Raw genomic sequence first — 18,484 nt, 5'->3', positions numbered from 1 at the left:
TTACATAAAAGTCTTAAGATAATAACCGCTCGAGACCAAGACCAACTGGGAAAATGTCTATTATTTCTTATGATTATTATATGTGACTGTTTCCCTGTTCAAGCGTGTATTGCTGCCTGCCTGAACGCATGGACTTTACCAAAGAAGGCTGTAAAAGGGCTGAGGTGCCAAGTAGGAAAGGTGACACAAAACAGCCTTAGGTACCCAGCTTCAAAGGAGTTAAGATAACAATGGCTTGGCCATCAACTGGGGGAAGAAGTTACACAGCTGGCTCCATACAGATTAGGACATTTTACTCTTCCCAAGGCTAAGCCTGGGATCAAAGGAGACCCTAAAAGATCAAAAGACCTTAACAATTAAAAAGCTGCCCAAGGCAGAAGGGGTGGGGGTGGAGAAGAGGGTAGAGAGGCCTCAGTATGCGTCAGTTAAAAAGGCTGGCAGTCTGATTGAGACACTCAGAAAAGAATGCTAGAAGGAGTGTAGGCTGGTTCTCTCAACTTGGATGGGGAAGAAGCCAGACCCACTTGAGCTCTAGATAGAGATTAATCTTACATTCTGCTACCTATGTTCAGGTCTCTTATTTTAAATCCACTTCTAAGTGCCGTGTATCTTTTGGGCAAAACAAATCATGCTTTGTTTTGAAGTGGTTTCTTTCTCACTTCAAATACATGTGATCACAGGCTCCTGGAGAAAATCTCTTCTTGAAAATTCCAACTCCAGTTTCTCCTGCTGGATTAGTTATGGTTGATGCCCATGTGGCTGTAACAGAGGTCCTAGTCAGAGTGTGCAAATTGCAGAGTTCCACCTTAGGAGAGGTAAAGACCTAAGGCCTGATTTGTGGGGGCGGGCGGAAGGGGTTCCACTCAGAGATCACTGAAAAGGGGCAGCAGTGCAACTAGCCCAGTAACCATGACAAGTTACCTTTGACAACCACTGTTTTGGGTAGAATTACGCTTTAAGGCCCATAGGACAATTTCTGAAGCAGCTGAAAGTACATTGATAATCAGAAAAACAGTCACCTTTTGGATTGGATAGAGTTACTTCTTCTCCTCTCCAGAGGCCTAAGTCTGCTCTCTGTAGTTCCTGAGATACAAGTGCATAAAACTCCAGTGTAGGTCCTAGACCTGTGCCAACCTTCAGAGAGAAAAGGTAATTTTTCATTTAAATTAATATTTTAATATTCAGAACATTTTTAAGTGTGAGCTGTGCAATAATATATAACAGTTATATTCACTACAATTTCTTCCTCCAGGGAAAGGCCTTTCTATAATCAAAAACTATTAATAAACCTGCAGAAATCTAGCAAAAATTCATACATTGAAAAGGGATACTGACCAACCAGAGTATTTATTAAGTCACCTAGCGACCAAGCTAGAGACATGTACATGTGTTTGCTGGAGTAAGATTTTTTCGAACTTTAAAGTGAACGCATTTCTGACTGCTGAACTTAAGTCAGTGCATTTGCAATTGAAAAGTATTTTTCATTTAGCTATTCGGAGGACAGTCAGAAACCAGTCATATTTGGAAGAAGTAGATATGCATTAGTGGATGCAATTTTTAGCTGCCAGTAGTAGGATGGAAGAGAGTCTGACCAAGTTATTCTAATGCAATTACAGCTTTTGTATGAACTTTCATTAAAAAGGGTTAATCCATTTCACATAGCCATTACTTACTTCATTCTCATACTGAATTTCCAACATAGCTCTCGAACTGCCTAGATCTTGCATCACAGATTCTGCCTGTTTCAACAGCTCTTCTCTATTCACAGTGCGCTACACATTAGAGACATTTAGGCAATAGAATTAATTTTTGCAAATCTCAATTCCTTAGCAAGCAAGGCAGTTATAACACTAGGAAACAAAATTTTGGAGTGAGAAAGTTTGCATACTATATTGATTGTAGTAAAGCTTTTGGCACAGTCCCACGTGATCTGGTTTCATTATGAAAGCAGGGAAATATGGTCCAGATTAAATTATGATAAGGCAGGTATAAAACTGGTAAAAGAGACATTCAAAAAGTAGTTAATGATAGTTTGCTGTCAGACTGAAGACTTCCCTAGTGGATTCCCACAGGAGTCTGTCCCAGGTCTGTTACTATTGAATACTTTCATTGATGACTTGCATAATGAAGTAGAGTATGCTTATAAAATTGGAGAATGACACCAAGGTGGGCAGGGTTGCTAACATTCTGGAGAACAGGAACAGAATTCAAAGTGGCCTTAACAGATTGAAGAACAAGTCTGGCCATCACTGAAAGATACTGCATGTAGGAAGATAAAAATCAAATGCACAAATACAAAAATGGGGCATAACTGGTTACGGAATAGTACTGCTGAAAAGGATCTGGATTCAGAATAGATCACAAATTGAATGAGAGAGTCAACAATGTGATGCAGTTGCAAAAAAAAAAAGCGAACAATTCTGGAGTGTATTAACAAGATTGTCACGTGTAAGACATGAGCTGTAAACTGTCTACTCTACTTGGCACTGGTAAGACTCCAGCTGGAGTCCTGTGTCCAGTTTTGGGCGTCACACTTCAAGAAAGATGGACAAAATTAGACAGATAGAGAGCCCGGAGATGAGCAACAAAAATGATGAAAAGTTTAGGAAATGTGACATATGAGGAAAGATTAAAAACTGGGCGTGTTTAGTTTGAGAAGAGAAGACCTGATAACAGTCTTCAAATGTGTTCAGGGCTCTTATAAAAACAGGATAGTGATCAACTGTTCTACTAAAGATAGGACAAGTAGTAATGAGCTTAATCTGCAGCCAGGGAGATTTAGGTTAGATAGTAGGAAAAGTTTTTCCTACTATAAGGATAGTTAAGCCCTAGAATAGGAAGGTTTCAAGGGAGGTCATGGAGTCTTTGTCACTGAAGGTTTAAAAACAGGTTGGACAAGCACCTGTCAGGGATGGTCTACATTTATTTGGTCCTGCTTCAGCAGGACACAAGGCTGGACTAGATGTCCTCTCAAATTCCCTTTCATCTCTACATTTCTATGATTTCTAAGTAAAATAATTTGCTTTTAAAAATGTATTAACTTTATATAAGCAAGAAGTTGTATTCAGTGGTGAACTATTTATATAAAATTCTTATTAAGTTGTTTCATGTCAAATGCGAACTGGTAGTCCTAAAATTGTAGGAGTATGTACTATAAGGGAGCATTCTTGCTCTGGACCAGAAAAAGTTTAAAGTCTCAGCCCTAGGACTGGGGCATCATAGTAAAAATGATCAGCTGACATGTTACCCACTCAGCATCCTCTTCACCCTTGAACAAGGAAAGGGCAGTAGGGTACCACCAGTGGGCTGGGACTCGGTTAGCAGTTTATGAGGCTGACAGAAGCCCTCCACCACATGGAATGGATTACAAAGGAAGGATGACCTTAATAGGACAAGCTATTGCCGATAGTTCCCAGATACGTTATTTAAGAAGGTGTGACCCAGGAAAGCCACATTCCTGATATCTTGTCTCCTTCCTCTGTTGTCCAGGCAATAAGCTACTATGGTCTGGTGGCTGTTCAGGAGCGAGTTAAAAAGCCAAGGCTATCAATTTTCTCATCATGTGTTAGGTTCATAGTTATACTCTGTACAAGAATGCATTACACTGAATACTTAAGCATATGGATATTTTTCTGGTGTGTACCATTTATATGCCTTTTCCAGTATCAATAGAAAACACTGAATCAGGTGAATATAACAAGGATAAGCCTAATATAGAACCCTTAAGTGCTTATACAAAAGGCATCTACAGAGGTGGCAAACATATTTTCAACAACAAAGTTTACATTCCACAGGCAGGCAATATCTGCAATCGTTAAACATCCAAAATGTGCTGGGGAGCTGTTACATAACATGTGCCAGCTACCCCTGCTTCCCAATAGCAGATATTCAGTTGGGATACACTTCATTCTTTTGGGAGTCTGCCACCCCTACAACTGGCCCTTGTCTCAAAAATCCACTTGAGATATGTACTAGTACAACTGAGATTGTGTCATTTTGAGCAAACACTAAGATCTCCCTTCAGTGGAAGTTGTGGAAGAATGATCCATATGGCAAACTACTACTACTCACTCCCTTGTGAAATGGCTTTTCGCATAACACTTACTTTTTTCCTGTCCAGTCGCGGCGCCACTCTGCTGTCCTGAGAATCCGACTGATTGATTTCTGGATTGGTATCTAGTAATCTCTGCATTGCTCGATCTCGATCAAAAGCAGTTACATAAAACAGCATTTGCCGGGTGTCAAATGGAAAGAAAAATGGGCTGTGAAGAGTTAGAATTGGTTAGTTTATACTGGAAATCTGTAGTCTTGAGAATTTAAGTAGACTAAACAGAGGTTTCATAATGCCTGAAACTGGAGAGTTAGGCCAGTTGTATCACCCCTTAGAGGATACTTTTCCTAGTGTAAAGGGTACTTCTGAGAACAGAAGAGACTAAGCTTGAGATCAGGTATTTAAGAGTAAAAACTTTGCAAAGATTTTAAAAAAGCAACCATTAGAAAGCTAGAAAATTCAGAGAGTGAAGGTTATACCTAAATATTTGAAAACAACAAAGATGTATACTTAATGTTACTAATCCCTCTTAGTTCCTTAACACCTATTTTACAAGGAATATTTTCAAATCAAGGACTTTAAAAGCCCACAGCCCAAGGTTCTGGATGTCTTAATTTGGAAAGCCACTTTATTGGTGCACCAACTATATCATTGCCAACTACTACTTCCTCATTTTTCAGGGGGGCTTTAAGAAATGTGCAGTTTGTGGAAGACAAAAATATGCAGAAGACATTACAACTCATCTTTCAGAACCTACAAGGCGAGTAGTATTAAGAGGTATATGTTAAATTATTTGTAAGAGTAGGCTTAGTCTTCCACTATCTTTCGGATTTACTTTCCATTTTATAATCTAGACCTAGGTTTTTTTTTTTAAACACACACACACGCGCGCACGCGCTTTGAGTTTGATTTACTTCAATAATTCATGTCTATGGAACATACGGAATGGGGAAAGATTATTTTGGTTTATGTCAGTCAGAAATTTCAAAACTACTTCGAGGACTGTGTTAAAAAAATAATTAAAAAAGGCTAAAATAAGACTATTGTATGATTCAGATTCCAGTTTTTGTTGTCACTGGTTATGAACAGAGAAGGTTGCTTCTGTTCCTGTTTCTCAGATTATTACAGGGACAGAGTTAAAGGTACTAGCTAGCCATATACTTTCAACTGTTTGGATTTCTTAAGCTTAACCCTAACTCTGAACACGGACTGGTTTTCAAATAGTGGTTTAGATACAGTATTTTCTTTTTACTGTAAAATTACATATTCCCCTATGAACTGCAACTTAATGGATTTTTGTCTAGTTATTTCCTTCTCAAAATATTTTAAAATCAGTTTAGGGCATTTGACTGACATGCAGGGTTTAACTTCCTGGTGCTCCTCAGAGCTTAAAGGTACTGTGGAATAAAAGTGAAAATGCCATGAAAATAAAAGGATCTATCCTAATGGTTTGACTGAGCCTAGAGCAGGGAAAGAATACAGAAATATGTCCCAAATAATGCATTAAATATCAAACAGGAGCCAAATATGGGCTCTTTTGCCTTACACGTGTTATCACATGGCTGAAGTTCTCAAGAACACTAGCCTAGGAATAGTAACCTAAAAATGTGCACACAACTATCACTGACAATTGGAATCAATCCAAGTTTGTTTAAATACATTAATATGATTTAAGACATTCAATACTACATGCTGGGAATCAACCATATATCACCATGTTACCCGAGAAGTCTCCTGTACTTCTATAAATACCATTCTCACTCTTTAGAGATACACAGCAATGTATGCTGTATAAGAGGGAATAACTGAACTGTAAAAGTACAAAGTGATTTATTAAACCAAAGTCAAGTTTTAAGGGTTGTAGAAAGCCAGCCATTTCATACCATGTTTTTCCAAGCTCTGTCAGCCAAGTTGGTATGTTTCCTGTCATGATTACCAAAGGATCCTGAAGCTGCCTGTTAGCTTTTGCTGTCAGTTTACTGTTGATAAATTCCGTGGTGGGAATAATCTCCTTGCAAACTGCATTCTGTGAGATCAAGAGAGAGTGTGCTCTATTTTAGAAAAGCATTGGAATTCAAAAAGATACCAACTCTTTTTTTTACAATTTCTTTTTAATTACTCATTGCTTTTTTTTTTTTTTTTTTGGGGGGGGGGATGCTTTGAGATCTTTTACTGTGTCTGTTCTTACCAAGACTGATCAACCTGAGGTCCAAAGAACCTCCATTGTTCACTTCCTTCATCCCTCTTCAGAAGTATTGCTCTTTTGGTTTAGAGGGAAAAGGAGGAGATTTGAAGACTTTTTAGACGAGAACACCACCGAGTTTGACTGGATATCACAAAACCCTCTAGTAGTCAAAAGCCATCACCAAAAGCAACAGAGGGTAAATTCAGGGGGTGGAGGGCATCACACCTGTGATATTCCATCACTTCATGGATAAAGGAATTATTAGGGATGTTCTCAAACACTGTTTTTGTCTCAGCACCTATCTGATGTACAGATAACAAGTAAGTGTTCAAATTCTATTTAAATTAGAGGTGGGCATTAAAAATTTTAGACATGTTCCTTAAATAAGGAAATAGCAATATATTTAGTTCTACTATCCTAAATTTGCAGCTGTATTTTTGTAGTCTTGTAAGAGTTTTTGTACTCCACACCTTACATTAAAAGGATTCTCTAACATTCAACACTCTGATTTTTACCTAGTTACAGTAGAGTAATGTTTTTACCATTTTGAAAAAGTTTATTTGTGTATTGTCTCAATACCTTTAGCAATGACAGTTGTCTACAGATTTACAGAAAGCCTTCCAAGTGATTAAATGTATTACTCACTTCATACAGGTAATACCAATATCGACTGATAGCATGTAAAACTCTCAAAAGGAGGATAACATCTAATGAGGGGTCTTCAAATGTTATATTTTCAGGCGGTGTAAATACAAGGTAAACTTCTAAAGGATTTGACACTGAAGGGCACACACCATCTAGGGAGAGAAAAAACTAGATCATTTCTATTGTCTAACAAATTAGTTGATTAATGAGTTACGCTTCTATCAGTTTGAACTTTAGCTTCTTGGATATGCACTCTGTTCGTTTTTTAATATCAGTTACTCAAAACAAAACCTGACTATAAACTGAATTGTAATTCAGGAAGTATATATAGAGATTCTTTATTAAAGGTATACAAAACAGAAAATACTTTTTCTTTGTCACACATAATCCTACATATCCCCCCCATGACAAACACGTACCATGCCACAACTCATCATGCTTTTTTGAATTTCTAGGCGAAGTTTTTGTGGGAGCAGTTTGTGCCCTTCCTCTTTTACCACCAACAGAGTCCTTGTTACCATCTTCATCCTCTCGCACTGGTTTGTACCTAAAAATTGTGAAGCATTTATTAATATGGTTCTGGAATACAAAAGATCTGAAAATAAAACAACTGTTTAACGATAGATTCACTCAGGTTACCAGAATTTCATTTCAGTGGCAAAGTTTAAGCAGTAACAAACAAGACATTTAGTGGAGCCACCAAGTGCAAATGTTGGAAGATAAGAGAAAATGGAACATACTGGGGTGGGCGAAGGGGAAAGGAAGTAGTAAACAAATGGCCAACTTCATGTATTGTATGAAAGGGGCAAAGAGAGGAAGTGCGCTCAGTCTAAAACATGTTCTTTGTTCTTGATCACTTTCATACTTTGCGATGCACTACAGGTGCGAACAAACAGTTATAAAGACATTGTTGAATATCAGTGTGCTACATGCAGTACCAGTCATACAGAGAAGACTGCCCTTTGCCTCGAGGAACTTACAGCCTTAAGTGAGACAATGCAACTGATACCCAGAAGATTCCTTAATCAAAACAAAAACTAAAAGAAAACACACCTGTCTGGCATTTTTTATTATGCTTTACCAAACCGATTAATACTTGCAAGCCTCACAAAAATGTTCCTTGAGAAGCAGGCTATTTTTCCTCTATTGTTTGTAATTATTCAAGGTTGATAAAATAATATTTCCCCTAATTTAGTTTCTTTCATTTGAGAAGCCCCCTTTCATTTTTGTATTTCCAAACAATTCATCCCCATCAGCTGGGATTGACATAGTCCCAAGAATGTTAACTGTTGCTAATCAGTATTTGGTATGTAGATCCTACAAAGTAAGTATTTTTCCATCAAGGTGCTCAGTGATCAAAAAGCAGACTTATAGGCTACCTACAACAGAGATGCTACAACAGTATTGGGGCCTAATATATACACGCCCCTTTAAAAAGCATAAACACAAATTTGGAGAGAGAGATTCTTCCCTGCTCTCTGCCCAGCTTACCATATGGTGTGTGTCTTAGTCCAAATTCCAGCTCTTCCCAAAGGGTTGCTTTCATCATCTGTGGATTCCCTCTCCTCTTCAGCTTGTAAACTGAACTGTCTAACTGCTTGATACACAGTCATATTATATGGCAGCAAGTGATCTCCAATGTAAAACTGCAGTCTGTGCCTCACATTCCCTGAATTTAAGAACTGAGCAGCCTCAATAAAAGCAAAGTAAATACAGGTTAAGAAGCAGGTTCCTTAGTCTCACCATACAACTCTATACAGAGAATAGCAACTTACCAAAGATTCATCTATTTCTTCATCTGATCCATCATCATCACTGTCCTCATCATCTTCTCTGACTCTTCCATATCCTACCAAGACAAATTGCATGTCCTTATTTGCACTTCAGAATAAGGAAATTTAACTGATTATTCATAATACATGTAAATATTAATCCCATATCATTGTGTTTCCAGAGATTCATCAGTTTGAAAATATCAACTACACATTAAAACAGAATTAACGTTTAGGAGACGTAAGTCATGTTCAGTCTTAGCACCAACACTGGAAGGTCTACACCGTATATATAGGAGGACAGCATCAGCCTGTGGGATGATTGAGAGGCTGTAGCACCATACACTACATGCAATGTAAGATTTGGTACTGATAAAACAAAATCTTGCTTCTAGGAAGAGAAAACCTAGACAGCTACAAAGTGAGTAAGCCTAACCAGACAGCTGAACAAATTTATCTTCTGTCTTTAATACTGCCCCGACATTTACTTTTATAGCGCTCTGATAAGAGATTTATGCAGACTTTAACATGACATCTTATTTGTTTTGGTTATTTCTAAATATATTAAGCACCAGCAGGTTGTACGGCACTGTACAAGACATCAAGATATAAATACCTCTAACTACAAGGTATCTTTCAATGGCTTGCACCAAAGCCAGGGGATCTATCTTCACAGGTCCACCCTTCCACTGTTTCACGTTAGCACAATCTGGATGTCTTTGCAGCTGGCATTTTAATTGATGTGTGTTGAAAAATTTTAAAGCTTGGGATCCTCTGTTGAGAGAAAAACTCAAGATAATTTGTGAAAAAAGTTGCTACAGTTATTCTATTTTCTTTGTTCATTTGTATAATCAATGCATTACATACACACAAGATTCAGTTACAAATAATAGAAACTTTCAAATGTTCATACTCAAATTGACTCATTCTGGAAAACAGACTAAGAAATTTTAAGCTATCAAGGCTGAGGCTAATATTTTAAAACTCTGATGCTTAAAGCCAAGCACCAGAAGTCAAACTAGGAACCCATATAAAATGACTTGATTTTCAGAGGGGGCTGCATATGCTAAAAGGAAAGGATAAGGCCATTTGGATGCCCAAATCGAATGAGGCTTTTGGCACAATCTTCAAACGTAAATGCCGAACGTTTAGTCAGAAGTGGCTTCATCTTATTCAGTTTTGAGTCTCATTTAAATATGGAAGTATTTTCCATCCTTTTTTGCTGTTTTTTGTTTTGTACTGCACATTTCCCTTATCAATTCACTTTATCCTTATTGAGTTTTGCCTTTAACTTGCTGTTTTTTTTTTTTTTTTTTTTTTAAACACTCTGGTTTGCATCTGTTTTTTTCAGTATCTGTTTTATTTAGTTCCTATGTATGCTCCATCTTCTGTTTCTCTGCTCATTGCCGTACCATATACTCTCCATTTATCTAATCTGCAGTTCACTTCTTTCCAGATGATGCAGCTTGAAACACTAAGCCTTCTAGTGCTGCTCCTGACCTCCAAGTACTAGTGGAGGAATGGAGGCTACCAGAAGTTTTAAACCCTTTAGTACAGGTCCGGTCTACCAGGTCCTTAGTAATCTACCAATGACAATTCTCTGCTAGACTTCCCTTTCTAAAAAGGTCCAACAAATATTTGAATCAGAAATTGATAAAATTTGTATTTGTTCCACTGATTAGTCAAATTGCATGAACTGAGAAATTTAATGAGAAAATTAAAACATGCACCAGTTACAATGCAAAATTTACTCCAAAATTCATAGGAAACTGCAGATTAAATTTATCACAGTATGCCTTGGTTAAAAAGGTATGCAGCATGTTGAATATTCCACACAAATCTAATTAAATACTTTGATTTGAAAGTAAACCGGTCTTAGGAGCCCTAATCTTCGACCAGGACTCCATTGTGCTAGGCACTGTATGAACAGAACAAAAGATGATGGTCTCTGCCCCAAAGAGAAAGTATCTTGGTATCTCAGATTTTGCTTTAAAATTTAATTAAACTCCACATATTTCCTCCTACTCCCAAGAAAGATATCCACAGCAAAGAAGATACCATCCATTTGAAAAGTGTAATTCCCATTAGCAGTTAATCTTGTCCTTTAGCAAAAGTAGCATATTACAACAAATCTAAGGAGTTCCTAAAACTAAGCCTGGACCAAAAACAGGGGAGAGACTTTCAGAGTTCCACACCCACCCCAGTAAAAAGTCTCCCCCAAAATCTTTCCATCTTTGCACACCTATGACACAGTCTTTAGCAATATAAACCATATCACTGACACACATTTAAACACATGCTGTATGACAACAGGAACTGAAGTCATTAATGGTAAATAAAAAGCATTGATTAGGACGTAATTAATAAAAAGATGTGTAATTCTCATTATTGAAGATACTAAACTTCCCAGATTATTTGCTAATTACTCCCACCAAATTACCTTTAAAGTTCTTATGATAGATTATGGCAAATTAGATCTAGGACAGCAAATGAATGCTTGATCATCTTGCATTAGGAGCTATATTCAAGTACAGAAGTGAATTGAATATAGTCAAAAACCTTAATCGTTATAAAAACTTGTTGCTTAGACTCTGACTTGTACATAAATTTTAAATTTTACAGTATATTAATAATTTGCCTCAAACCAAGTTTAGAAGACAGACCTGGTACGTACAATACCAACTTTTCCATACATGTGTTTTTAAAATTGTTTGTGAGCAACTGTCACTCAACTGCATAATTACGCAAGAAAATTAAGTCTTCTTTTATATTATGCAATACAAACATTAGCATTGTAATACAAACATCACAAGATAAACTCTTCCAAAGTGAAATGAGAAAGTTACTTAGCTTATAGTATCAGGGGTCACATATCTCAATGAGCCTCCCATGTGCATTCCACTGTGGGTATACATGTGCTCCTGTGTGCCCTGAACTGGAGAACTTTGAAAGCAATGTCCATTGGTCCACACTTGCGCCCTGGCTCACCTCATGCTTTTGACTGAGGAGAAAAAGGGAGGGGTGGATTGACCACCTCGCCAGTTCCTTCTCTGTCGAGAATCAGAGGAGATCCAAAGCATAGGGGAAAAGGATGGCTGGTAGTAGAATATAGATAGGGAGCATGTCTCAGAGACCGTCCAGTTAATATAAGGTAACTAACTTTCTCTTTTTCAAGTGCTGGCTCCTATGTGTATTCCACTGTGGTGGCTGACAAGCAGTACTCAAACAGAGAGAAGGGCGTGAGGTCTGAGGTGCTAGAGCCAAACAAAGGATTACTGTTCCAAAAGATGAACTGGCAGAGGAATCCTGTGACTATCTTGCAAATGTAGCAGTCTCAAATATCAAATAGAGGCACCTCTTGAAGCGATGCCATAGATGTTGCTTGCGCTCTTGTGAAAAACACTTACTCCATAAGGAAGGGGATGATTAGACAGCTGATAGAGCAAAATATAGCCTGAGATTCATTTCGAGACTATAACCTGACCCTGGACCATTTCTGCTGAGGCAGCAAATAGTTTATGGGATTTCCTGAGATTGTTTTTATTTTCTGCAGGTAAAGGCTTGTCTAACATCAAGGGAATGGAGCCTCCTTTCTTCGGAGGCTGCATGAGGTTTTGGAAAGAACACAGGTAAGTGGATAGACTGAGTCAGGTGAAAGTCTACTTGGGGGCCAGGGGGGTGAATTTAGGGTTTGAATGTAATGAAACAAAGCATAATGACAATCCATGATCAATGCCCCAAACTCACCAGCCCTCCTGGCTGAGGTGATTGCTACCAGGAATGCAACCTTCATGGAGGAGAAGATAGACATGGAGCAAGAAGCTAATGATTCAAAAGGAGGTTTGGTGAGTACTGAGAGAACAAGGTTCAAGTTCCATTGAGCAGTACGCTATTATAGGCAGAAAGTACTGATTAAGCCTTTCCAGAACCTGCTAGACAGAGGCATAGGGTGCCTGATGTTGCTGTTCCCAAGTCAGGAGACCAGGAAATGTAGAAATAATGATTGGTGCCTGAGCAGACATGCATAGGATATTAGGGAACCAAAACTGTGTAGGACAGTTTGGGGCAATGAAAGTAACTCATGATCTGTCTGACCAAAACTCTAGGTAGGTGGTGTAACGGAGGCAAAGCAAAGTTCAGATGATCTGACCATGGAAGGTGTAAGATTGTCACCCTCTGAGTGTTGACCTAGGGCTCCCGTGGAACAGTATATGTTGGATAGACAAACAGGTCCATGGGGGGCGGGGGCAGGGGGGGCTCCCCAGGGATCAAAAATGTGGTTTACCATAGAGTCGTGAAGCTTCCACACGTGATTGACTGCAAGTTTTCTAGCACATTCTGGTTTCCTGGGAGGTAGACTGCTGACAGAGTAATCCAGTTGCCAATATACCAGTTCACAGACTGATCGCTTCTGTGTACAGGGGTGTAGAGCTCACGCCTCCATGTTTGTTAATGTAAGAGACTTGTGAAGTTATCTGACATGAGGGCATCGTGACCTTAAACAGAAGAAAGATTTGCAAGCCCTTCAAACTGCTTGTAGCTGTAGAACATTGATATGTATCCTGAATTCTCAAGATGTTCAGGTACCTTACGCTGTACTGTTGTCCATGTGAGCTCCCCAACCCAACAGGGATGGGCCTGTAACGATCATGCTGTCTGGTGCAGAGATGAGGAAGGAAAAACAGACGCAAAACTGATGGGGATTCTTCCACCATGACAGGGACTATACCGCTTGGATAGGAACAGCAAAATAAGGTGCTAATGGACTGTCAGTTTGACAGGTACACAATTTCAAGCCATGCTTATAGGCAACAAAGTCAGTCTTGCTAAAGGTGATGTAAGTGCATAAGGCCATATGGCCTAGGAAAGAGAAGTTTTGATAGGCACTCTGGTGTTGATTATGAGCTGATCTATGGTGATGTTCATAGCCTGAATCCTGTTTCTCTGCAAGTAAGTCCTTCCAGTGATCGAAATTAAGGGCATCCCAATCAAGTCCAAAGCGTGTGCAGGGGGGAGAAGGTAATTTTTGGTGTTCATGCTAACGCTCAGGGAGGAGAGGAGTTGTAGCATTGTCAAAATAGATGCCTGGGCCTCTTGGTATAACCTGTCAACAAGAAGCTAATTGCTGAGGTAAGGGAAGACTGAAACTATGGTATCTAATATAGGCTTCTATGACAGAGAACATATGGGGAAACTCACCAACCTGGGAGTGGTAGCAATGAGGAAACGGCATATTCTGTACTAAAAGTGGTCATAGCCAACTATCAATCTATGAAAGTGTCAGTGAGCGGGATAGATGTTCTTGTGAAAATAGGAGTCACTCATGCTGATAGCTGTAAGCCATGTCTTTTTATGGGGATAGACTTATAGATGCTAACATGACCCTGTGAAACTTGAGTTTGCCAATAAAGCACTTAAAATGGTCAAGAATAATGGTCTCCAATTGCTCTCTTTCTGGGAACTAGGAAATATGTTGAGTAAAAACTACTCCTTTGTTACTAAAGAGGAATCCATTCTATCACTCCTCATTGTAAGCGTTTCCACTTCTTGTCCGAGAATGTTCTCATGAGAATGGCCCCTGAGAGGGGTGGGAAAGAGGGTTCTGGAGGGGTTGGGGCACAAACTATTGGATAGCTGGAATAGATGAAGCTGAGCACCAATTTGTTGCACTCTAGGTATAGAGAGTGTGCTAGACAACCCCCAAAAAGGCATGTGGGAGTTGGGAGGTGTTGCGTTCAATTGTTTGCAGCTCCTGAGCTATAGTCAGTCAAACAATAATGTTTAGCTGAGGGTTGGGATTGGCATGAGGAACCAACTGCAAAAGACGTGGGAAAGCAGGTCTTTTGAGCTCTCTGCCTCTTATGGCATAGTTCATAAGGTCTCTGGTGGAAGAACTGCTCAGCCATCAGTCTAGCTTGTATTGTTGCCAGTGGAATGTTCTCTTTGTGGCAGGTGTATATACCTCCTGAGAGCAGAGGGTGCGCTTGGAGTCCTTTAAAGTGTGTAAGGACTTATCTGTCTTCTGATTAAACAGGTTCTCAACAATGTTCTGGACCCTCCCTGGGAAATCCCAAAACATGGAGCCATGACTCCCTATGCATGACAGTGGCAGTAGCCATTGCCCTGGAAGATTCATCAGCCGCATCTACTGCTGATTGGAGAGCAATCCTGGCAACCATTTTGTCTTCCTCTATGAGAGCCTAGAAATGAGCTCTGTCCTGCTGTGAGATACTATACATAAAGTCAGCAACTTTCAAGTAGTTCAGGAAGTCTCACTTAGCCAGTCCTGCTTGCTAATTTGTTATCCTGAACTACAGGCTAGAAGAAAAGACCTTCCTTCCCAATAAGTTGAGACACTTGCCCTCCTTATCAGTAGGGGAACAACAGGGGTGTTGCTGCCTAGATCTCGGTTGCAGCTTGCACTACTAAAGAATTAGGAGCAGGTTGAAAACACACATTTCACTCTCTTGGTTAGGACATAGTACTGTTTCTCTGCCCTCTTAGTAGTAGGGGAGTAAGTAGCTGGGGTATGCCAGGCCACCCTAACTGGGTTCAGGATGACTTTGTTAACTGGGAGTGCTATTCTACTGGAGCCAGAGGACTGAAGGATAACCCGGAGCTTGTGTTGAGGATCCTGAACCTCAAGAGGAATACACAGCTGCCCTGCTATTCTGCAAGAAAGTTCTGGCACAGTTTACAGTCACTGGGAGGAAGGAGAGAAAGAGAAGATGGAGACATCAAATCATCACTTCATCCGACAGTGAAAACAGCAATCTTTTCGGATCCGGTGAAACTACCACTTACTGCTTCTCCTCCTTTGAAGGATCCAGAAGCAGCTCCATTTGTCCCCTCAAAACCAAGGGGAGGGGCGACTCCCTAGAAGACCAGGTACGCTCTGTAGGATGGTATTGGTCCCATGGCCCTGAGTATGGCAAATTGGGTGAATTGAATGGGGGTTGTGGTGGTTCCCAAGGCATGGGATACCAACAGTTCCAAGGCAGATGAGGTGGAAATTGCTGACCATGGTCTTCAGACTGGGAAGGTGGGTCTTGAAGGAGAAAAAGCATAATGGTTCATCAGGTGGTTCAGAATCTCCCAAGGAGGAGAAAACAGATTCCAGTTTCAACAACGGTACCACTGGAGGGAAATCATAGCCCAAAGATAAAATGAGAGACATACTACTTCCAAAGGCTGGCTCCCCTGGTGGTGTCATAACCTCTCTCAAAAGGGAAGGACCCAAAGGGGTGGGAGACTCCAGGTCTGGAAGACCTAAGATGTCTGCAGGAGGACTGTAGGTCTTGGCTTTTCCCCAGAGTGAGAGCAGTACTGGCTGCCCAAACTGCTGGAGCCAGAATAGAGAGAGAGTCTGTGTCACAACCACTGAAGACAAAGGTGGAACCATGGGTGATCTATGCTCTCGGCTATCGGTCTGTCAGTGCCAGTGCATCCTGGGGTTTGTGCTAGGGAAGTGCTGGAGGCACCGGTACTGCCAGATTGTGAACTACTGCTGACGGAGCCCTAGAGTTGTGGGCTTTCTTATCATGTCTCCAAGACTTACAACATACTCAATTCTCTTGGGCTGAGCTAGTGCTTGGTTTTTGCAGGGCTAGATCAGAGTTTTTCAAAGTGGATTTGGAGGAAGACAGACTTACGTTATGAGAACACTCCCTGCTCTCCTGACAAGACCCTGCTGAGGGATCTACGTGGGTAGCTTCCTTCACTCCTGATCTGGACATTGTGGCAGGAGACGCACGCCTTGCTGAGTCAGACTGATGTATGGGGACGGATCCCCCAGCATGTGGCCTCATAGCCTTTTACGTTATGTGCTTCCTAAGGCAAAGCTCCTGCCCTTCCTGGGCACAGCTGGGGAACAAATGGCAAATACTAAGCCTTTATGTGACGTGGGCTTCCCCAAAGCAGTACAAGAAGCATTGGTGGTAAATGCTGATTGAGAAGAACAGGCAGGAAGCACAACTTTTGAAGCCCGGACTTGTGGGCATAGTTCAGTACCCAAACAGGGTATGGAGGGAGGGAGGGAGAGACGTGCTCACTGGATCAGGGAAAAGGACTCACCTCACTCAAAACACTAAAAACAAACAAAAAACCTTTAAAACTCTAGAATATACAAATTATTTACAAATATCAAAGTATCTTTTTAGAGATAAAGCTGAAGCTTGGACACTAGAGGGTCTGCCCCAGACCATGCAGCTGTGAGAAGGAACTGGAGAGACAGTGGGTCCATCCTGCCCCACCCTTTATCTCCTTGGTTGAGGACACAAGACAAGACAGGGCGCACGTGCAGACCACTGGACACTGCTTTCAGAACTCCCCAGTTTCAAAGCATGTGTACCCACAGCGGAATACTCGCTGGGACCAGCACTCAAAGAAAAATATTGATTTCTCATGTAGCAGTAAGTCCATTTTCCACTGACTAAACTGAGGCACACAATCTTCAGTTTAGGTTTAAGAGAATTAATCCATTAACATGCCAAGTTTTTTATGCAGGAAACAAAGCAAGTTTCAAGAGTTTCAGTTTAAAAGTTTGCATTAACTTTTATGCACCTCCACCTATAATTTATATTTTAAAATAGTCTTCTTGAGATTCCAGGTTCAATGCTCACTCACTATGGTTATATTTACAACTATTAGTTGAAGACAAACGCCAGCTGCATAATTGCTCCCTTTTTCTTTGAGGGAGGCCAAAGTTTTCTATTACCTCTTGAAACTTTACCAGCACTGAGACAAGTGCTAGAAACCAGCAACTTCCAGCAAAAAGGGGTTACCTGAGCATTAATCCTTACCTGCTCCCTGTTCCATTTCCACTTGGAAAATCATGCACTTTGACAGGAAACTGCTCCATCTGACTGAGACAGTTGTTCATTTTGTGGACTAATGCCAACAAGGGTGCATTTCCTACTGGCTCTAATCTTCCAAGAGATTCTTCTTCAGGAGGCTGTAGTTGAAGGTAACACATTTTTTAGTTATATTTTCTATTGAACAGCTTTGTGAGCATTAATATGTTAATTTAGCCATACAATGCAAAATAATTTACTTTAGCTATTAATGCACCAGTGTTCTCCAAAGCTGCTAAGTGCAAAAACGGACAGCAATACTTGTATATCATAAATTATTTGTTACTATCAGGTTCTCTTTACTGCATTTCAATAGCAGCACATTGTCACTTATTTTTTAAAAAGAAAAAAAAAATCACAACTTAAATATGTTTAGATAATGGGCTTTACAAATTATTGCACAGACTGGTTCACGTGGACAACTGCTTAAAAACAGAGGTTGGTAAGCTTTTTGGATTTGCCTTACTACAAACACCTATCATATGCTAAAATATGCAGAGTTTTCTACAAACACACTCTTCCAAGTGTCCTTCATTTGATATTGAAGACTGGAATAAAATTGGCACATACTAGGTCTTAAAGAGATCTTATGCATCCTGAAACAATGTAACCATTAAGATTTTATTTTAAATGCCGTGTCTCTTGAAATTGCTATAAATATTAAGATGACCTAATAGTCAACACAAAGATAACCAAAACTGCCAAATGATTTGCTACACAGAACCACATCTTTACTTCTAAGTTTACTAGAACCCAGTAACAGCCTTACAGATTTAAAATATTCACACTCCTTCCCCCCCTTTTAGCTATGGGCATTAAATTTAATGGAAGTTTCAGATCATTCTTACACATTTTCATCTTTCAAATAGTGCTTTTCTTTGATGAGCCAAAGCAATCGCTTACATTACTCCCAAGAGAAATGAACAGAAAGTCAATTGCTATTGCCTGAACGTCCCCGTCTCCATTATGTGCATCTTAT

General features: G+C 39.9%; 1 protein-coding gene across 8 annotated transcripts in view; it reads right to left on the bottom strand.

Annotated features, from left to right (window-relative positions):
• TRIP12 (thyroid hormone receptor interactor 12) overlaps positions 1-18,484 on the bottom strand; it is a 152,351-nt gene that overhangs the window by 25,210 nt on the left and 108,657 nt on the right. For 6 of the 8 annotated variants that reach the window (XR_013347117.1, XM_077826439.1, XM_077826438.1 and 3 more), the window contains 10 exons: positions 17,455-17,606; positions 9,270-9,442; positions 8,657-8,730; positions 8,373-8,572; positions 7,301-7,428; positions 6,882-7,033; positions 5,935-6,077; positions 4,106-4,262; positions 1,674-1,772; positions 1,020-1,134 (listed from right to left, as the gene is read on the bottom strand). Coding sequence is in view for 7 of the 8 variants with exons in the window: in XM_077826439.1 (XP_077682565.1) it covers positions 1,020-1,134; positions 1,674-1,772; positions 4,106-4,262; positions 5,935-6,077; positions 6,882-7,033; positions 7,301-7,428; positions 8,373-8,572; positions 8,657-8,730; positions 9,270-9,442; positions 17,455-17,606 (1,393 nt within the window). In the remaining variant the exon portion in view is untranslated. The remainder of the gene's footprint in view (positions 1-1,019; positions 1,135-1,673; positions 1,773-4,105; positions 4,263-5,934; positions 6,078-6,881; positions 7,034-7,300; positions 7,429-8,372; positions 8,573-8,656; positions 8,731-9,269; positions 9,443-17,454; positions 17,607-18,484) is intronic. The other 2 variants (XM_077826442.1, XM_077826445.1) reach the window with 1 other exon arrangement.

The sequence above is a fragment of the Eretmochelys imbricata genome, chromosome 9 (assembly GCF_965152235.1).
Source record: "Eretmochelys imbricata isolate rEreImb1 chromosome 9, rEreImb1.hap1, whole genome shotgun sequence".
In the NCBI taxonomy this organism is placed as follows: domain Eukaryota; kingdom Metazoa; phylum Chordata; order Testudines; family Cheloniidae; genus Eretmochelys; species Eretmochelys imbricata.
Note: the sequence above shows the minus strand (reverse complement) of the source record. Positions and strands in the feature narration are given on the sequence as shown.